This window comes from Lampetra planeri, chromosome 3 (assembly GCF_965212315.1).
Source record: "Lampetra planeri chromosome 3, kcLamPlan1.2.h2, whole genome shotgun sequence".
NCBI classification, from domain to species: Eukaryota; Metazoa; Chordata; class Hyperoartia; order Petromyzontiformes; family Petromyzontidae; genus Lampetra; species Lampetra planeri.
Window position 1 is genome coordinate 12,440,429 of NC_136109.1, and position 21,373 is coordinate 12,461,801.

General features: G+C 44.3%; 1 protein-coding gene across 4 annotated transcripts in view; it reads right to left on the minus strand.

The window, feature by feature from the left end:
* Positions 1 to 21,373, minus strand: part of TP53BP1 (tumor protein p53 binding protein 1) — a 68,481-nt gene that overhangs the window by 23,422 nt on the left and 23,686 nt on the right. For all 4 annotated transcript variants that reach the window (XR_013589122.1, XM_078620920.1, XM_078620902.1 and 1 more), the window contains 8 exons: positions 15,968 to 17,558; positions 14,490 to 14,606; positions 13,419 to 13,793; positions 11,339 to 11,381; positions 8,746 to 8,829; positions 4,105 to 4,601; positions 3,770 to 3,894; positions 859 to 1,005 (listed from right to left, as the gene is read on the minus strand). Coding sequence is in view for 3 of the 4 variants with exons in the window: in XM_078620920.1 (XP_078477046.1) it covers positions 859 to 1,005; positions 3,770 to 3,894; positions 4,105 to 4,601; positions 8,746 to 8,829; positions 11,339 to 11,381; positions 13,419 to 13,793; positions 14,490 to 14,606; positions 15,968 to 17,558 (2,979 nt within the window). In the remaining variant the exon portion in view is untranslated. The remainder of the gene's footprint in view (positions 1 to 858; positions 1,006 to 3,769; positions 3,895 to 4,104; positions 4,602 to 8,745; positions 8,830 to 11,338; positions 11,382 to 13,418; positions 13,794 to 14,489; positions 14,607 to 15,967; positions 17,559 to 21,373) is intronic.

Here is a 21,373-nt window from a genome sequence, read left to right on the forward strand (position 1 = left end):
GTTGTACTATATGTGCGTGTGCACCACCGCCACACCAAATCATTTGTTTATTTAATTATGGTAAAACTGATATCCACTTTAACATTTTCTTTTCTGCTATAAATTTAACAAAGGTCACAATTTCAGCATGTGTAAGTGTTGGGTTTAAATTAAAACCCTTCCTGCTATGCATACAGATGATCAATTGAAATGTGAGCTAAGCCTCATGTTTCAATTTTGGTGTAATATTTAAATATCATAACAGGTCCTAAAATGCTCATTTTAAAACATGTTTGTCAATCAAACACTATTTTTCACAGAACTTGGCAGGAAAGTGGTTTAGGCCCAACCATGTTTTTAAGCGATATATGTTCACACATGCCATCCAATAACAGTACCTCACTAATAACGGAGACACTGCCCTTCTTGTAAGCGCCTGCTTGCTCCTTTGCAATAATTGAATTTCCCCAATACTAAAAGGCCAGACCCATTGTTGGCCTTATTCTTATTTAGGTGAAATCTGATAGTACAGTTGTAATTTTCCCAATTGTTATTTTTGTTACAGCATCCATGCTGCATATTCATGATACCATTTCACAAATTATTGCGTTTTTCAGAAAGGTCAGTCAGTAATGTCAGGACATAAGAGCTAATTCTTATTGGACCAACCATTTTGCATGGATCAAAATCATTCAAAGGTTTGTGGTTGTAAAGATTGATAACCAATCACACCAATATCATACGTGCCTAAATATAGCATACATATTTCTTCGTTCGAAAAAATGTTACTGAACTCTACATTCTAGTTGCTTTATGTTGCAAATACATTTCCGCACAGCATGTTTCTGTACTGTGTGACACTATTTAAGAATGACGTACCTCAGTGACCCTCCGTTCCACCTCCTTGCCATTGACGTAGTAGACGTCGGTGATGACACGAGTGATTTTCACCTCGCGAATTGTGCGCACGTGCCTGTGCACCAGCCTCCCGGGTGCTGGCGCTGGTAAGGGCAAACTGTCTTCCTCCTGGCACCCCAGCACACACACACGTGCGTACAAACAGGAATGTGCTCATTCAAATGCCAATCACACATCACTTTCAACAAATTTAGCACAAGACACAACAGAATACATACAGGAGACGACATGACAACAAATTTTCGTAAAAAAACTACTTTTTCAACGCACACACTTTTATTTGCATTCAAAAGTAGAAAATAAGTGGGTGGCATGCATGAAGCAAATTCTACATTTCGAAAGGAAGCCACCCACTTTTATTTAGCACATCAAATGTGATTAATTCTGGGGGAAAAATAATGTGTTTTCTACTTTTGAGTGCAAATAAAAGTATGTGCATTGAAAAACTTGCTTTTTGCCTATTTTTTTACCGTGAAAACTATTTTAACTATTTAACTGCTATTTTAAATCATGGTCACGGTTTTTACCTGCTCACTTAACTTGTGCATAACCATGTTGCGATCAGAGCGTCGAAATGGGCGTGACAAAGCAAATTAGATTATTTATTACTATTATAGCTATATAATTGTTTCATCAATAGCGATGGTACTAATTATTATTATAATTGTTGTTCCTCCGCTAAGGCAGAGGGAACCACAGCGGCCGCTCCGGCTTCATGACGAGTGGCGATATAAGCGCTCCTTTCATTGGTCATAGGCTCCCGAACAACAGCAGCTCTGATTAGACAAGACGTTTCCCTGAGTAGCCAGGCGCGATCATTCGTGATTTGAAATACGGGGGCAGAATGTTCGACTATTAAATATTAAAATTAAGGAAAAAACGAATAGACCCAGAATCGGGGGGAACAGAAACTTTTTAATATGAAATCTTGAATTGTCACGCGAGATTTGTAGAAAATGTCAGCTCGTTAGGCTTCGTAGATCCGAAGATATTGGGCGTCAAAAGATTTGAAGGAATATAAAGACAAGGCAAGTTCAATAAAAGTGTGTAATAAACTGCATCGGGAACACTGACAAAGGTAAAACATGTACAATAGTTAAACTCTTCATTTTATTTAAATGCTTTGGTACGATAATGCGGCATCCCCATAAGACACAACACACATACGAGTATACTGGTCAAGCATACAAGTTGTAATACGTAAATTTAGCAACTATACAAAACATGTGTTAAGGCACAAATTTAGATAACTCAAGCTAAATATCTTTAACCTTCTGCATGTGAAAGCCTTTCCACTTTTCTCAAAGCAAGTGTTTTTCTAAGTAACGCTTTGAATCTACAATATCTCAAAGGTATTCTAGACAGAAAAAACATCAGTAGACATATAGATGGTACAGTAATCCTCCACTACAAGTTACCTAAAAATGAGTTGTTTCACATATACCTTGCTGCTTAATTAGGAAACATATTTCTTACAAATCTAATATTTCGCAAATGTATTCTTTAAAAAAATTGCATGATAAATCTGCACTATATTTCAACTAGGAATGAACGTGGTGAAAACACATTATTTGATGTATATTACATTGTATGTGCGCACACCGCGTACCACTGAAAATTCCTCCGTCATGTGTTCAGCCACCGTCTGCCAAGCCCACGATTTTGTTTTTGGGAGAAAAATAGTGCTAGGTGATAGTTAAAAATGTACAAAGAGTGAAAAATGCACAGTAAATGATGATAGTGCCTCTGACAAAAAAGGCTAAGTATTAATCTACAGGTTAAATTAGAAGTTTAAAGCAGTTTGAAGCAGGTGAAAAGACAGTCAACAAATATGAAGTAACGTTGTCAATAATGGTGTGTGGCGAAAAATCACCAAGCTCCTTATATAATGTACGTTTGCACACACATTAATGCAATTGTAGTGAGTCCAACTGAGTCGCAGACGTTGTCTTTGGAGCAACACTATTTATTACATCAACTCAACACAACATAACGTAACCTACACTCGGGTGTTGGAACGCCCATCTAACCACGCTACGGCAGAACTAGACACGGTCCCGCTATCCCGGTCCGGACCACGAGCTGGGTTTCGGACCGCGTGGCTAGAGGCTTCTTCAACCCGACGTGTATCTTCACTCACCAACAGTCAAGAACCCCGAGCCCCACACGGGGCCCCCGTTATATCGGCCTGGGCTGGGGCTGGTTTTCGCCCCTCGCCCCGCCCACCTTCTAGATCTCTCGAGCTCTTTCCCGAAGGCTCCCGAGAGCTCCTCTATACCACGTGACCACCCAGCGGCCCCCGTCCACCGGTGGCCCCCCTCCAATATCATCCGGTCACGTGTCGGCAGGTCAACCAGCGTATCATGCCCCAATGTAACCCTGGCTGGCTGATACTCCCTCTCGCTCCCTCACCGGGAGCCCGCACCGCACACTATACGTGGTGCCTCTGCGCTAATCAGCGCTCACCCAAGCCCCGCTAGGGCTGGTACTACACCCAGTAACCGGGCTGCACATGACAACATATTATCTGCCGTGGCCTCACAAGGCCGGCACCACACAGTGACATTCACAGTCACTAAACATGTAAATGGTGCAAGGCCATTTAAGGCCTTGAATGTTAGCAGCAATACTTTAAATTGTACCTGAAATTGAATTGTAAGCCAATGTAGATATTTTATTATAGAAATAACGTGCTTACGGGATGAGGTTCGTGCGAGCATCCTGGCAGCCGCATTCTGGATCAGCTGTAGTCGGCCCAAGACCTTACTTTGAGAACCTAATCAGGATGATCTGGCTGTATAGGGAAACTGTATCAGGCGACTGAGGGTTTCCTGGCTCTGAAAGGAGACTGTATCAGGCTCTTGAGGGTTACCTGACTGTGTAGAGAGACTGTATCGGCCTCCCCCTCTGTGCCATGGCTTGTACTCTCTCCATCTTCCCTCGTCTGCACAGCAATGTTCCGTAGCTTTGTCAAGCCCAGGCATCTCTCAACTCCCACTGCACACAAAGTTACACCAGCCATATTACATTTTTTACCAACATTTTACCAAAAACTAACAATTGTCAAGATGAGAAAAATGTCATAAAGCGTTACAACAGGTAATATTTACAGAATTTTAACCATATTAAATGTAACAGTAGGCATAGGATTCCACTGGAAGGGTTACGTAAAAAAAATCTGAATTACCATTAAAAACTGCTTCTTACCATTAAATCCCACTCTGCTTTCTGTCTGGGTCTCCTTGGTTTGACCAGCTGTCTCCGATAACCCAGATGTGCAGGAAGATGTCTGAGCAAATAATGCAGCATGCTCCGTCATGCCAGCTTCCTCCTCCAAACCAACTCCACTTGCAGCTTTCTCACCAACATGCACATTATCAGCTGCACTCTTCTCAGATTCAACCTTTCCCAATCCAGGGTCTACAGCCTCATTCCTAACTGCTGAAGAGTTAACTTCCATTTCTTCTTGCTCATCCAGAGGATTTGGTTCAGTTGTCTGTTCTTTTTGTCGGATGGGCTCATTCTGGCAGGATCTGGGCAGAGGAAATTGCCCTTCAGTTGGGCTAAGAACTGAGGGGGCAATCAGGGTTACTGGATCTTGAGCGTGGGAATCAGAAGTTTCCACTTGTGGCTTTTCTGTCCCTTCACAAATCTTCAGTATCTCTTGCTCACTAGCTTCCTCGGATCCTTGGATTTTTTTGAAGCTAAACGAATCACACATGGGCATGAATAAGCAAATAATACATTAATTTTCATTCATCGTGTACATGACAAATGCTTCAGAAACAAGACCAATGACACATAAAATGCTGAAAAGTACAAAGGAGGATGGTGAGATGCATGCTGGAAATTACAAAGAAAGAGCAATGAGTTTGTGTACCTTAGAAAAAACAGTTTTTGGCAGTCATTGTCGGCATCTACAGCTTGGTCCTCATTTCATGTAAGTATTATTCCTAAGGGTAACGGATATGATGTAGACAGCTTTCGGAGGTAGCAATGAGTGCCAGATTGTGATGATATAATGGGAGTTCGAAACAGAACTAGACCAATCTCTCTGAAGAACGAAAGGATGAAGAGAGAGGGTGAAATAAGGGGGCTAGCACCTAGCAACGGCCTAGTGCAGACCACAAAAGAGGGTAGAACTCAAAACAGCCATCAGCCTTGTGTGATCGAGCACACAAATGCCCATGTGCAATAGGCACTGTGGAGTAAAATATCAGAGCGGTTAATGGCTGAACTGAACTAATACACGAACAATTGCTGTGAAGTGTGCCAACCAGCTGAGATATGTAAATAGAACTAAAACATACAGAGCGCAGCACCCAATTGTTTGTCCGAAGTCATCATCATCATAGGCTTGTGTGTCTAAATCAAGAGACAATTCTTTTACACCTTACGAGGTCAGCTGTAGGTTTTGCAGCGCCTAGAATGACTTAGTAGGCCAATCCTTGAGTGGCAATCCTTGCCAGAGCAATTGCAAGTGAATGCGGTGGCAGCTCCAGAGGTATTTATTGCTTTTTCTTTACATTGCTCCCTCCGTCTGCCAAGCAGTGTGTATTTTCTCCTCGCCTCTCCTGAGGCCTGTTTTCTCCCAGTCATTTGGGTTGGGTTTTGCAGCTCTTCATGTCCCATTTACAGACATCTTTGAAGCGCAGGACTGGGCGACCAGTGGCCCGTGTGCCTGATGCCAGCTTGCCGTACAAGACATCCGTGGGTATTCTGCCATCCTGTATGCGACGAACGTGTCCAAGCCATCTCAGGCGCCTATGACCGAGTAGAGAGTGCATGCTGGGAATATTGGCCAAGTTGAGGACTGAGGCGTTGGGAATGCGAACTTGCCATCTGATACCAAGGATGCGCCTGAGACATCGGAGGTGGAATGTGTTTAGTCGATGTTCTTGATGGGCGGATGTTGCTCAGAACTCAGACCCATAGAGGAGGGTGCTAAGGACACAGGCCCGGTACACCTTTGGTGTTGAGCGTTAGGGATTTGTTCTCCCACACTCTTTTGGTCAACCTGAACATAGATGTAGACATCTTCCCAATGCGCTTGTCAATCTCTGTGACAAGGAACAATGGCAGGTGATGGTGGAACCCAAGTAGGTGAAGTCCTGAACGGCTTCCAGGGTGTAGCTGCCAATGTTTATGGAAGGGGTGTCTCTGACATCCTGGCCCATGACATTGGTCTTTTTCAGACTGATTGTCAGGCCAAAGTTGTTGCAGGCATTGGCAAGGTGGTTGATGAGTGTCTGCAGACCTTGGTCTGTGTGAGCTGTCAGCGCAGCATCATCAGCGAATAGGAGTTCTCTGATGAGGCCTTTGCGTACTTTGGTTTTGGATCGGAAACGGCCAAGGTTGAAGAGTTTGCCATCAGATCTTGTATGGAGAAAGACTCCCTCTTCTGCTGTCCCAAAGGCATGTGTGAGCATAAGTGAGAAAAAGATGGCAAATACTTTTGGGGCAAGCACGCAACCCTGCTTTACACCGCTGAGTATGAGTAATTCCTCTGAGGTGGTGCCGCTGCACTGTATTGTTCCTTTCATATTATCATAGAAAGAGGAGATGACTGCCAGCAGCTTCGGTGGGCAGCCGATCACTTTGAGGAGTTTGAAGAGGCCTTCCCTACTGATGAGGTCAAAGGCTTTTGTAAGATCAATGAATGCCAAGTAGAGGGGTATTCTCTGTTCTCGACATTTCTCCTGTAGCTGACGCAAGGAGTAGAGCATGTCAATTGTGGACCTTCAAGCCACACTGAGCTTCAGGATACGTCCTCTCAGCTAGTATCTGTAACCTGCTGAGGACCACACGGGCAAAGGTTTTCCCCACGATGCTCAGCAGGGAGATGCCGTGGTAGTTATTGCAGTCCCCACGGTCACCCTTCTTTTTATATAGGGTGATGATGTTGGAGTCTCTCATGTCTTGCGGCACTGCTCCTTCTTCTCAGCACTGGCAGATACGTTCATTGAGTTTTGTGAGGATGGCGGGTTTCGCACATTTCAGTACCTCAGGTGTGATGCCGTTCTGTCCCGGGGACTTGCCACTGGCTAGTGAGTTGATGGCGTTGTCAAGTTCATTCAAGGTTGGAACATTGTCCAGTTCGTGTATCGTTGGTAGGGGCTTTACAGCAGCAAGGGCAACTTCTGACACACCTTGGTCTCGTGAGTAGAGCTCTGAGTAGTGTTCTACCCACCTGGCCATTTGCTTTTGTTTATCAGGGATGATGGCCCCTGTGCTGGATTTCAGGGGGGCAGTCCTCCTGATGGTTGGACTAAAGACTGTCTTGATTCCTTCATACATGGCACGGATATTACCAGTGTCAGAGGCGAGTTGGATCCTACTGCCGAGGTTCAGCCAGGAGTTGTTGGCGCAGCGGCTGGCGGCTGTTTGAGCTGCACTGCGGGCAGCTTTCAGAGCCCTTAATGATCCTGTACTTGGAACTTGCTTGTACTTCAGGAGCGCAATGCGCTTGGCTTGGATGGGTTCCAATATAGCCAGGTGTTCCTTAAACCAGTCTGTGTTCTGCCTTGTCTGCTTGCCGAAGGTATTGATGGCTGCATTGAAGATGGCGTCTCTGATATACGCCCACTTTGTCTCAACGCTTCCATTTGGTGTGTCGTGTAGGGACTGCTCAAGGCTGTGTTGGAATGATTGAGTGAGTTGTGGGAGGGAGGTCTTGGCAGAGTTGATGAGTAGGTAGCGCTTTTGTTTGAGCTGGTGTATCTTTTTGGGGCGTGGTCTGATATTGCTGGATACCAGCGAGTGATCGGTGTCACAGACTGCATTGCGGTAGCTGTGTGTGATGAGAACTAAGTTGAGGAGGGCTCGTCGGGTGATGACGAGGTCCAGTTGGTGCCAATTAAGAGACCTTGGATGTCTCCATGATACTTTATTGCATGATTTTGTGAGAAAAAATGAGTTTGTGATACAGAAATTGTGGTATGAGCAAAGCTCCAGTAGTCTTTGGCCACTGGCATTCATCTTTCCGATGCCATGATAGCCAAGGCATGTGGGTCACGCGTCGTGGTCAGCCCCAACCCTTGCATTGAAGTCTCCCAACAGAAACATGTGCTCAGAGCTGGGGATTTTGTGAATAATATTGTGAAGATCTTCATAGAACTGGTCATGAATCTCTGGAGGTGAGTAGAGTGTTGGGGCGTAGACACTCAAAAGGCCTTCAATAGGATCAGGAATGATCTGTAATCTCTCATCCTACAGGGTGGGGTGGCCAGTTAAGACCTTGGACACCATGGCTGCATCCACGGATGGCATAAATGCAAAGGTGTGCAAATCGTCAACTTGGAAGGCTTGGCCTATTTTCTCTTGGTCTGAAGACGAACGACACCAGAAAAGAAAGTGAGGAGTGCTTATAGGGCTTGTCTCTAGAATAGAGGCTCATCCTCCAGGGACTCCTCCAACGACTCCAGCTTGAGACTGCAGCAAACCCTCTTGAGAAGCAAGTACAGAATGTCTCGGGGGAGTTCTCAGTGTCTGGCACATTCCTCCCCTGTAGAGTCTTCCAAACCCTAGGCTTCTTATCAGGCCCTATGGTATAAAGTTCTGTTTCCAGCCGTTATCTACCTCCAGTCTGGCCTCTTTATGTGTTGTGAAGACAGGACATTCCCCAAAACATAATCTATTATGTTTACATTTTAAGAGTGTTATTTACGAATATACTGAGCTTGTTATTTATAAATGTGTTAAAGTGATTATCGGTCAATGGTATTCAAGTCTTAAAATGCAACCATATTATGGTACACAATGATAGGGTTATGATGCAAACCAATTTCCACACACCACATTTTTCTCACCAACACAATAGATTTTTACTTGGATTTTGCAAGACCATACCTAGAAGATGTAGCATTGTTGGTTGTTTCAATGACAGTACCATCTTCACCACCCTTACGGGCCGCAGATTGCACCATAGGTGGCCTGCAACAGCATTCGCCAATAGCATATAAAAAGCAAGCCTCAAAAGGTATATAGTACAGACCCTTTGAAAGTTGATGTCAAACAATTGTACGATTGAGACGAGGGCACAGCATCAGACATAATTATAATGAGCAAATGAGACTTCATTATAATGAGCAAATGTGGGTAGTATTTAGGTAGATAGGCTCAAATGGATAAATATACTACTTAATATCATGTTATGCCTTTGTGAACATTTGAATGGTATGATGGTCACAAAGTGATTTCTCCTGAAATGGCAGAACTTTTTAATCAACACTATCAATCATTTCAACTTTAGAAAAAGTCAGTTATTAATATTTTTCAAGAAAGCCCATATTAATAACCTCAAATTTCACGTGTTTTGCACAAAATTTGGTAACTTAATCATGGAAAAGATATCAAAGCTCAAAACTACAGCAGTCCTCCAGTAATGTGGTGATATTGGGGGATCACAACACAGATCCTGTAATCAACGGCACACCCTGGAGGTTCAGAATCGGAATGTTTATTTATCCTGGAGGAATACAATGAGCTATGAAGCTCTGTTTCACCGATGTTCAGTAGGGGCAGGTCAGCAAGTTACATCAACAATACAAAAAAGATAAGTGCAAGATGGAGAAAAATGTAAGCAAGTCGTTTAAAATGCAAAAAAATAAAGTATATAAGTACAAATTGCCAATTTTTCAACACCAAATGCCAGCGTCAAAGTTGTCAAAAGTGGTAAGTTAGATTTATAATCCGGAGAAATATGTTCATGGAGATGCGGTGTGCTGCGGATTGTGAGGAATTAGCTGCGTGATGCCATTAATTCATTAAATATTTGCGGATTTGAGGACAGGCACGGTACGTGACTAGCGGCTAAATTAATCTGTGATAAATTCGTGGACTACACAATTATGGTAAAAATGATGCCTTCTGATTCATAATGGTTTACGTTTAGATATTATTGTACATGTAAATTGCATCTCACAATTTCTGAAGAACCAGACAAGCTGGAAGGCAACCAGGTGGTGAGCTGGCACCAAAAAACGGCCGAAGACTCTTTAGATCTTAAAATGTTTTCAGTCAATGAATGCGTTTATACATGTGGGAGGAAATAAAATCAGCTGGAGAAAATCCACACATGTAAGGGTGCAACAATGTATCCTATATAGGAGAGATTATATTAGCACTTTACTGTACCACCTTCTGACAAGCCAGGGTATGTTACCTCGATGCTCACAGGAAGGGAATTTTGCAACATTTGTGCAATCAACCAACCCTTGTCTCCAGTGCTGGATTATAGGCATGCACCACCACCAGTTATTCGTACTTATATATTCATTAAGAACACATTTTTATATATCTATTTTTATTTATCCTGAGTGTAAGCCGGTGTGTAGATGACTAGCACATAAAATTGCAAACTGTGGGGTTTGAGAAAAATATGCAAAAATGGGTTTTGTTCCACATCTTTGTCAATGGATGGGTGCCATTCCGATTGGTCCAGACCTTCTTTGATGTGTATGTACTGAATCTAGCTGCTATAAGAAACTTATGTAGAAAGGATGGCCTGGTGATTCGATTTGGAGCCTCACATGTGCTCCTAAGTTTTGCATACATGGCCAGGTATATTGTTTGGCTATTTGCAGTTTAAACATGGGTACAGTAATGTGAGACATAAATGTATTTCTACACAAATCTTTCAAGTAAAACATAATGCCTTTAGACTTTTTTATGGATTCGGTGTGATTTTTATTTTGTGGTATGGTTATGCGGGCAGTTGGTTGTGGGTAATTTTACCTGCATATGCTTTCTTACAAAATTACACTGGTGACCGCATGGTTGGGATTAATTTATTACAGTAAAGCCTATATTTACGTTGCTATTTATATTGTTTCACTCCAAACATCGCCAACGAAATAGGGAACGTAATTTGATTTAAAATGCATAATTCACTTTTTTTTACATTTCAAACAACGCAGTTGTTTGGGCAGCGTACGTGATGACTTGGTACAGTGCCCCCACACGGGCACCCAAGCATTACTAGCCTCTCTATACAGGACTAGCCCCTACAATCTCCGCCATCTCTGGTGAGTGCTTTGTATACCCTTACATCACTTATTTAAACGTGTTATAACATCAATTTGGGTATCTTTTGTTATCTTTTTTCCTACTTATTTCATATTTTTTCTGCAAATTGACAAAAAAATTACCCCCAGGAATGTACCCAAAATGTATATGTCAATAGTAAAATAGATTTCGATTTACATTGTCGTGACGAATGTCCCATTTTCCAGGGACGCATTCCCAAAGTAAACAGAGGACTTGCCATATACGTTCCAATGCATTATTTATATTGCGTCATCTTTTCGATTCATTGTGCCAAGCAGATTACAATGCTAATGCGATGCTTTCAAACAAGGTTTAAAATAGTTAATTGATTAATATAATGAGAATAACATTTATAGCAAGTCTAAGGTTGAACAACAAACTTTGAAATACTCGCCTCGATTCATCTTCTATGAACTCTTCCATTTGTATTTCTGGTTCTGAAAAAAAAAAAGCATTACATAACATTATAAACATTACGTAATAAAAGTGTACGCAGGTACTGAATAATGTCTTCTTTAACAAACATATTTGAGAACATACACAGATTGAAGGCATTTTTTGCTGTCCAGTAATTGGGCTTGGCCTGGAAGGGATTTTGGCCTGTGCGCAAGCATAACATTGAATTTGCATCCACTGGGGGGAATGCTTCCGAGGGGATGGTCATCGCAAAAATGGAGCAATAAAATCCACTCCCTTGCTGGTGCGAGGTGGATGTTTGCATTGTAGGCCCATTGGAGATGGCGCAGGCTTTGGGATGACTTCATCTAGTCGTGGGCTGGTTATGGCTGATGGCGATGTATTAAAAACATTATATATTACAGAAACATTCCTTTCACAGTCAGTGTATATTATTAAGGATTTGCGTCTGCACATTTGTGTTCGAGACCACAGTGCATAAAGGGATCACAGGGGTGATGTTATACCTGACAATGAATCTGATGACCTCTGCATGTGTCGTAAACAAGTATTTTTTTTGTGAAACAGCGAAAAAGACAATAGAAGGTAAGAGAGTGAAAGAAAAGTCTGCCATGTCTAGCTAAGCTATTCAAGTTCTCCAAATTCTGGGTCCCATGATAATCTCTGCTGGCCCTGGTGCTGCTTTTTTTTTACTTCAGGTAAACAGAAAATATTTAATAATTTGAAGGCATAATTTAAGACTATACACAAATTTAGCTCGTGTTTTTGACGATACATAAAATTTACCACGAGATTAGGTGAAAAAATTGTGACCCTGGTGGTGGACGACCCTGGGGAAATGTGGGGGCAATGGAGAGGGACAGGGTGAATGGAGAAGAGGCTGAGTCACAGTGAGGAAGGGATGGAGCTCACAAGTGAGGGGGCTGGGCCAAGGGAAGAAGAGGTGGATGCACAATGCTTATCCTCATTATCTGGATGTGTCCATAGGACGAGCTGTCACAACATTCACATTAGCATTTTAGTCATGCATAATCAAATGAGCTCAATGTGAGCAGAAACCAGAGGTCTATGGTCTTGACACATCTAGAATGAGTGGTACGCCACCTGCTGGCTAAAACACACTACTGCATATGCTTATGAAACCTTTGAATGTGGAGTCAACCTCTTTTACAAAATGTAATAGGAGAGTGATGACTGTCTGAGAAATGCCTATGGTGAGAGATGTCAGGCGAGTGTCTAGTGAGAGTCGGGTGTCGAGCAAGTGGTGTATAATAAATGTCTGGAGTGTGGTGTATGAGTGAGTGGTGTATGAGTGGTGTGCGGTGTGCGGTGAATATCAGGTACAAGTGGTGAGTACCCGGTAAAAGTGCCTTGTAATTGGTGAGTGGGTTACAGTCTGATGAGAGGTGTGAGTCAGGTGAGTGCCAGGTGAGGGGTGTCTGGTGAATGTCTGCTCTCGTTGAGTTATGAGTATTGTGTGAGTGATGTCGGGTAAGTTGAGTGTCTTGATTTTTTTTCAGGCATCAGTTGAGTAGGTAACTGTTGAGTGTGGGTAGCGTCTGATGAATGTACTTGGTTATAGGTGACTGGTATATCTGTTGAGTGATTGTCAAGTCAATGTAGATTGCCGAGTGTCTGGTGGACATGGCTTTCGCACGATGCAATTCTTTAATGACATCTAACAATGCTGCTTTTTTAGAGTACGTGATGCAAGATACACTATTTGTTAGATGTAGAGGGTTTATTTACGATGGAATGTTTACTCATGCCAAGCTGTTTATGCTAGTAAAAAAAGCTTCATTTGTAAACTTTCTTAACACTTTCCAGTTTTCTGAGGGTGCAATCTCCAACCATCAAGTTTTTCTGCCCTTTATATGATTTGAATGGCCAGTGCCCAAAACAATCAGCCTATTATACATTTTCCTGTTATGATGCAGTGTTAATGAAGAATATGGTGAGATTTTTATTTTGATAAAATGTACATTGCCAGAACTGTATGACCAAGTATAAGCTTATATAAAGCTATCGCTTATCGTCTATATTTCTCAACGACTTACTTTTCAGGCTGAAGTGGGGCTGTTCCTCATTGTCAATGGGTGTTGAAGTGATTATCTGTGCTGGTTCTAGGGAAGTCTTCTCATGCTCATTCCCCTTTATTTGCTCTCTCGTCTTCTCTTCCCTTACACACCGGTTCTCCTCTTGCTGGATTCCTTGCATTTCTGGAAAGCTCACGTCCTCTTGGTTACCCTGTATCTGCGGGGTTAAAGGGCTTTCAGGTACCCCGCCCTGGCTGGTGAGGTCCCCTCGCGCACCCTGGCTCCGCTGAGAGGAAGGGCTAGGCTGGGCTCCCTCCTGTGAAAGGTTTCTCTTGCTGTCATCTCCGGCCACTACGTCGCTTGCTGCGGAGGGGGCCCGCGGAGGCTCTGAACCACCTGCGGCAAAAAATAAATTATCATCGTTAGTCTTTTCTGGGAGATATATTTGGCCCAATTCTTGCCTTGGAGAAAGGTAATTTGATTTAAATAAGTGTATGTTATTCTTCATCTCCTTGGTGTGTGCAGACATTTTTTTTTTTAAAGGGAGCTAAATGTTATCAAATAGGTAATTTGGTTGGTTATATGCAAATTAATTAGTCATCAATAATTTTAGTGCTTGTGTTAAAAGTGATATATAATCGGGGAATGGTTATTTAATTATTTTGTTTGCTAGAAAAACTAGATAAGTTTCATGGCTCATTATAATATATAACTTATACAATTCATCATTGTCACCGGAATCAAGGTTTGTTTTACATGGTATCCTGCCTTACCAAGCATAGGCACTGCCCTCAATCTTTAATTGCCATGTCTATCCTGTTTCATTATTTTTAACATCTTTGCTGGACAGTAAATGTCAACCAGTAATTTGATTCCTTGGTATGCTAGCCTCAACAGTGTCTTCGGTATGCAGAAATTACAACTTGTGTTCGTCAAATCTGTGTTGAAATATCGCTCTACAATTGCCCATACAAGCCTAAAAGATAGTATTTTTGCTTATCTTTCTCAATGTACAACTATTAGGCACATCGGTTACCCAACACCAGTCAATGTTAGTGATCATATCACACGTTATTAGAAGCAGTAACCCACCAATGGGTGTGCTGTGTCGGGGAGCAAGTCGCATCTGCCGGATAAGAGGTGGGGTGATGTTGGCCTGCAGCCGGATAACTTCACCCTCTTTTGGCAAAGTAAAGTGGAACTGCACTTCTGTACACAATAAAACAAAACTTGTGAAGAAGCACATGCAATAGTGATCATGCAGAAATTATAATTAAACAAAAAAGCTGACATGTATGACAAAACTATTCATGTTGAAAGTAGAGACACGAAACTTAAAAAAAATATATTAATAATTTAGCAAAACAGGTTTTTCCAAAAAAAAATTATTCAGAATTAATAAGCCTGATTCTTAAATTAAAGAAACGCCCCACTGAAAGGTCACACAATTTCCTTTCACACTTGTTCCCTTCATTTCTCAGAAACTATGAATTTATAACTTGGGAGAAGTCTCATTACAGACAAATCAGCAGTCCCATCTGAGAGGAGGAAACAGAATATGTGTTAGCATTACAGCGTTGTCATTGCTGAGAATTCCATGTGTAGGGATGATTTTGAAATTGGCAATTAAGCCACTTCCCTTTTGGCACCTTTGTAAATTGCATTCATATAGAGAAGATGAAAACATCAAGACAGCGTCTACTTTTGTTTCATCCAATTGTACACCCATGTGGGTCACGTCAGCAATACTCATTGAATCCACCAGCCCTTGTTCCAAAATTAAGTTAGGCCCCAGGTCCCATAATTTAGACGACATACAAGTCAGTGGCTGTGGGTGGCTATGAAGTTGCATGCATATGCATTTCACAATGTGTTCTGGAGAATGTAAGTAACCAAAGAGATACGCAGAATATACATAATCATGTCTCTCCACATAAGGAATGAAGTAGAAAAACCGACAAGAAATTTTGATAACTACAATATTTAACCCCAATTTAGAAAGCCTCCACAACACCTCGTCATCTGCCTATTTAGTTCATCGTTTGGGCCCCAAACTGCTTTGTTTTCCAGATGTGTCCCTCCAACAATTATTTTATAGAAAATCGCTTGTATGTGACTGTTTTCCTCATACATCTTAAATACACCTTTGTAGCCTTATTTGTTATGCTCTTCAATTATTTCTAGAATTAATGTTCATTTTATGTTGACTATGCTATGAAGAAATAAAGAGACGACTATTTTTTTTCCTAATTTGTTTATAACCTCATTCTCCAATCCAACTGTGGGAAATATAGCTCTTAATATTGCTCTGAAAACCCTCTTTATTGTTGCTTATACAGTTGTGGACAAGATTGTGCCAGTAACCAAATGAAAATGTTAAGCAATGTAAAAAAAATAAAGAGGCAATGAAAGTGCTAATATGGGTATATTTATATTTCCCCTTTTTTTAATTGATTAGATTGCAATGTATTATTTTCAGTTATTAAACGCCTGTTCTATGCATGTGCATACCCACATCCACACACAAAACTGAAATGCACACCTGTATGTCTGTGAATGTATTCGCATACCATTAGATGATGAACAGGATAGGTTAGTCTTATTGGTCTCTTCTACTACTGAGTTATCAGCATCATCTTCAGACGAGGACAGCTTGGCTGTCCCTGCTGCTTGTTGTTGTGATGTTTCATGTTCCAGGACATTTCTTACTTCAGCCTCCACAGCTCTACCCTGAAAGCCACCTTCAGATTCTTCCAACCTTGGTTTGTTTTGTGATATCTGCATCTCTTCTGCATCCTTGTTCACAGCTTTACTTTGTGAGCAGACATCTTGATCAGACCCTTTAGGCTGTGCTGTTATAGGTTCGCTTTGGAAATGCTGACTTTCTGCAGCGTGCTTTTCAAGCACTACGGCTTCTTCTGTATTTTGGGTTTCGTTGTCAATTATCTTCAAACTACATTTTTCAGACGTTCCGCTTTCATTTAAAATCAGTGACCTTGTTAGGGGATCGACTGGTGCCGTGGAGTTCCCATTTTGGATGCTTTTGCCTGACAAGTTGCCGACACTGTTGTCCACGATGACTGATGAATCGGTTATTTGTGATTCAGCTTGGGATTCTGAAAGTGACAGGTGGAGAGCCACATCAGCTCCTGTGTCATCTTCACAATCCCCTGATGAACCATCTACCTCCACCTCCAGTGGGCTACGAGGCTCTTGATTTTTGACAGTAGCCTCATCAATAACTTCTAGACATTTAAATTTTGGTTGTGATGACAAACTTGTGTTGGTATCGATAACTTTTTCAACTTGCATGGCTTCAACTGCTTCTGAACTTTTTGTAAGCTCCGTTTGTGAATTTTTATTTTGTTCAGGTTGATCCATTTTTACATTACTAGGTTCTAAAGAAACACAATCACTATGGCTAGGCTCTAATGCAGGAATAATGGCAATTACCTTTGTTTCTTTATCAATACCATGTTTTCCTAAAGCATCTTCGCTCTTATTTGGGGGACAACTAATTTGAGGCTCATTAACCTTAGATTCCATCACCTGTAACGGAGAATCAGTATTCTTTTCCAGTAATGATGAATTATTCCCAGCGAAATCCAGAGCCTCCTCCATTTCCTCATCAATCTGTGTTTCTTCATTTGGTTCACTGTCCTGATCCTCGGAAGTGTCCTCTTTTGCAGTTGAGCATAAATGCAAATTAACAGATGGCCCAGATTCAATTTGTATTTCCTTCGTGTCACTGGCCAATTTGGATGGATCACCTCGCCCATGCTTTAGAGCCATTTCAGATTTATTCAGAGGGTTGGTTGTTGCTTCTGGTTGGTTGTTTTTATCTTCAACTACATCGGACTGGCTGACGTGTTTGGTGTCTGTGTCCAGCTTGTCTGATGGTATTTGGCTGGTTTGCAAATTTTGAGACTCCTGCATAGATATAAACTGCTGCAGGGATGCTAGGTGGTCCGACTCCGTGTGTTCTTCACTGAAAAGCTGCAAGTGGAAAGACGCGTCTCCTCCTTCACTGGTATTCAGATTGCCATCCGATACACTTCGCACTGTAGTTATTGGCTCCGTTTTCAATGGTGTGTCCACAGGCTTTAGAACATTGGAGGCTGGGGGATTGATACCATCTGCAGGTGTTGGGATAAAAATGTCCTGGAAAGTGAATTCGTGAGAATTAACATCAAGGTACGATTACAAGACTTTAGCAATAAAAATATATGATTAGAAAAAACTAAGATCTGCTTGTTCTTCAAGACCACTATACTAAATCTTTCAGGTCATTTACCTCGATATTAAAATTAAAACTGTGGGGAAAGACATGGATTGGCACCTCTACCTTAGCCGTACAAGCATCCTCACGGGCAAAGACAATGATTCCCAGTGTAGCCTTAACAGACTGTTGGAGCAAGTGCTGTTAGCGATCACCTATGAAGGCCGGCACAGCACATGAGGGGGTGGGTGGTCAGCACCACGCCCGGCCGCCTTTGTCTCCCCAGTGGCGATGTTTCCACATTGCACAAGGTACTCATTTGAGTACGAGTCGACCTCGTGGAGGCCCAGGACCAATTCAGATAATCACCACTGGTGTTGGGTGTGAGCGGGAATGGAACTCGGGTCGCCAGTTCGTAGCGCAACACGTTAATGATAGCACTACCACTTTCCACTCGCGCACAAACACATACATACACACCTGCCTTGGATCATCATGATCATCATCAGTAAGTACAGTATTTAATGAGTATTTGTACTATTTATTGTCTAGAAATGTTTGTCTCGGATTTTTACATGTGAAGTATTGGAAAATGACGGCAGGAAACTCCTTGACGGGAACACACTTCTTTTATTAAATCTTGACTCGTAACAATACAACGCGTGGCCTCTCTTCTCACAATGCGCTTCTCTTGACTCTGGATTCTGTGCTGCCGGCTCTCTGTGCCTCGTGTAGACTCCGCGCCTCGGCTACACTCCTCTCTCGCCTCGTGTAGACTCTGCGCCTCTGCTACACTCTCCACTCGCCTCGTGTAGACTTTGCATCTCCCTCTGGCTACACCGTATGCATACTCGGCTCGTGTAGACCTTTCTCTCTCGCTGGCTACACCGTATGCATACTCGGCTCGTGTAGACCTTTCTCTCTCGCTGGCTACACACTATACATTACTCAGCTCGTGTAGACCTTTCTCTCTCGCTGGCTACACACTATACATTACTCAGCTCGTGTAGACCTTTCTCTCTCGCTGGCTACACACTATACCTTACTCAGCTCGTGTAGACCTTTCTCTCTCGCTGGCTACACACTATACCTTACTCTCCTCTACTCTCCATTACTCTCCTCTCCGGGCTCTATCTCTGCACCTTCGTCTTCATTCTTAGATGGTTCCACTTCTGCCCCCTGCTCCTCTGTGCATCACCTTATATACCCCTTCTTCCCGGGAGACGGAGCGGATGCGGACCTCAACGTCGGCACCGCTCCTCAGTTACCCAATCCCCACGCGCTATCCCTACGATCCGGTTCCGCTCAGCGCGTGTTCCCACTCCCCGACCAATCACACCGCGCTGCTACCCGATCACTCCCTCTGGGCGCGTCACCGGCACACAGCCAATCAGCAGCACTACCCCCACCCGCGCACTGACGCCTGCTCCTCCCCGTCAGCGCGCGTCACCACACACACACCCGTACATACGCGCTGGCACACGACATATACACCCAGCGCGTATCACCACTACATCACCCCCTCCCACATAGCTCGCAGCCGGCCCGGCTGCTAACAACAACCAACCGCGACGATAAAACGACAACCAACAAAAAAAAACCCCGTAACCCCCCGAGTGTGCCCCGTAACATAACACAACAACAACAACAACAAGAATAACTATGTACAGATTGACAATGAACCCGAAAAGTCAACAATAACACGATACGAGCAAATTCGAAACGAACGCGCCCCACGTCCCTGCGACTACACGCAGTGACGAGGCGCTCCAACTGCCCTGACTCCTCACGAGGCAGGTCATGCAAAGTAGCACGACCTGGCGCGAGTCCGTCTGGCTGGTCCATCGTATGGGGCGGGACACTGACGACCGTCCGGCGGTTCCGGCTGCTCCAGACGGCGCGGAACGGGCCTGAAAGGGCCGGCCCCGCCGCGGAGAACCGGCCGCCGGTGATCGGCAGCTGTCAGTTCCGAGACACCTGGGAGCAGATCAGGCGAAAATACGTGTGGATCAGGCAGAGACATTTCCCCCTCTGGGTCGCCGGTCACGTCACACGCCCGGCCATCACGACACAAGGGGAGGCCATATGGAGGCGAGAACGGTTTCAGTCGGGAGGGGTGAACGTACCACCGGCGCTTTCCCCACTTTATCTGAACGCACTGGGGCCGTGCAACGCGCACGACCTCCACGGGTCCCCTCCACGGTCTCAACAATTTAGGCGACGTAGCCAAGGGTGCCTGAGGGCAATGCAGCCAGGCCCTGTCACCTGGTTTCCATTCGTGCATGGACACCTTCCGTGCCCGCAACCGTTCATTAGCAATTTGGCGAGCCCGCGAATTAAGCCGCGCGGCCTCCCTTGCCTCTGTCAGCTTGTGAATATTAAACTTAATATGTTCTGCCAAATTAGAATTAGTTCGTGGAGCGGACAGGCCAAGTTGCGTTTCTATTGGCGGGTCAGCTTCCCGACCGTACATCAAATAGAATGGGGAAAACCCCGTAGCTGCATGGGGGGCCATTCTATACGCGGCAAGGACTCCCGGGACCTGCAGGTCCCAATCTACATGTGCCTCGCACACCTGCTGGCACAGCATGGAAGTCAAGGTTTTGTGGAGTCTCTCCACCATCCCGTCAGTCTGCGGGTGGTACGGGGAGGTACGCACCTTCTTGGTACCCAACAGATCGCACACCTCTTGCAACAATTTACTCGAAAAATTTTTACCTTGGTCGGTCAGCAGGCGTTCGGGAGCCCCCTTGTCCAGGACATAGCCCTGGACGAAGGCATCCGTCACAGCCGCTGCCGACTGGTTAGCGAGAGGCCACGCCATAGGCCATCGGGTAAAGTATTCGACCCCCACTAACAAATATTTATTCCCTCTCGGCGTGACTGGGAAGGGCCCCAAAATATCGAGTGCAACGAGCTCGTTGGTACGCGAGACCTGAATAGATTGCAGCGGTGGATTAGCTGCCACGGCCGGTGGTTTACGCCTGGCGCACTCAACGCACCCCTTCAGAATATGCACCACATCACTTCCCATTCCCGGCCAGTAATAGTCACGCTGAAGCAGGGCAAGCGTCTTGTTAACCCCCAAGTGCAAGAGGCGTTCGTGTGCCGCCAAGACAACCCTCCCCCTCACAGCGGAAGGCACCACGAGTGCGTTCCGCCGGGACAAACTGTCCCCTTTCAATAACACGCCCCGCTCAAGTACATAGGAGCCGGTACGCTCCTGGTCCCCCTCGGGACCCCCAACCTTGCGGCGCAATGCTAGCAGCGAGCTGTCCGCCATCTGGAGGCGGCCCCATTCGCTGAGCGACAGCGAGAGCAGCGAGTCCCGACCCTGAGAGGCAGTGGAATCATCCCCGATCGGTGCGCCCGCTGTCGCAGCCAGTGCCCCCATCTCCCCCGCAAGCGTCGGTTTACAGCGCGCCGATCCCGACAAACACGCGCATTCATCACAAGGCAGCAACCCCGACAAGCAATCGGCATTCGTGTGTCGCAACCCCTTACGGTACGTAGTCGTAAACTGATAGTCCTGGAGGACTTCCAACCAACGCGACAACTGGCCCGAGGGCTGGGCGACCCTCAATGAATACTGTAGCGCCGCGTGGTCCGTTCGGACTGTAAAGTGACGACCATAAAGATATGGCCTAAACTGCTGCACAAAAAAAACAATGGCAAGCAGCTCGCGACGGGTGACACAGTAGCGCTGCTCCGCCGGAGACAACACCCTACTACCGTAGGCGACAACTCTTTCGACACC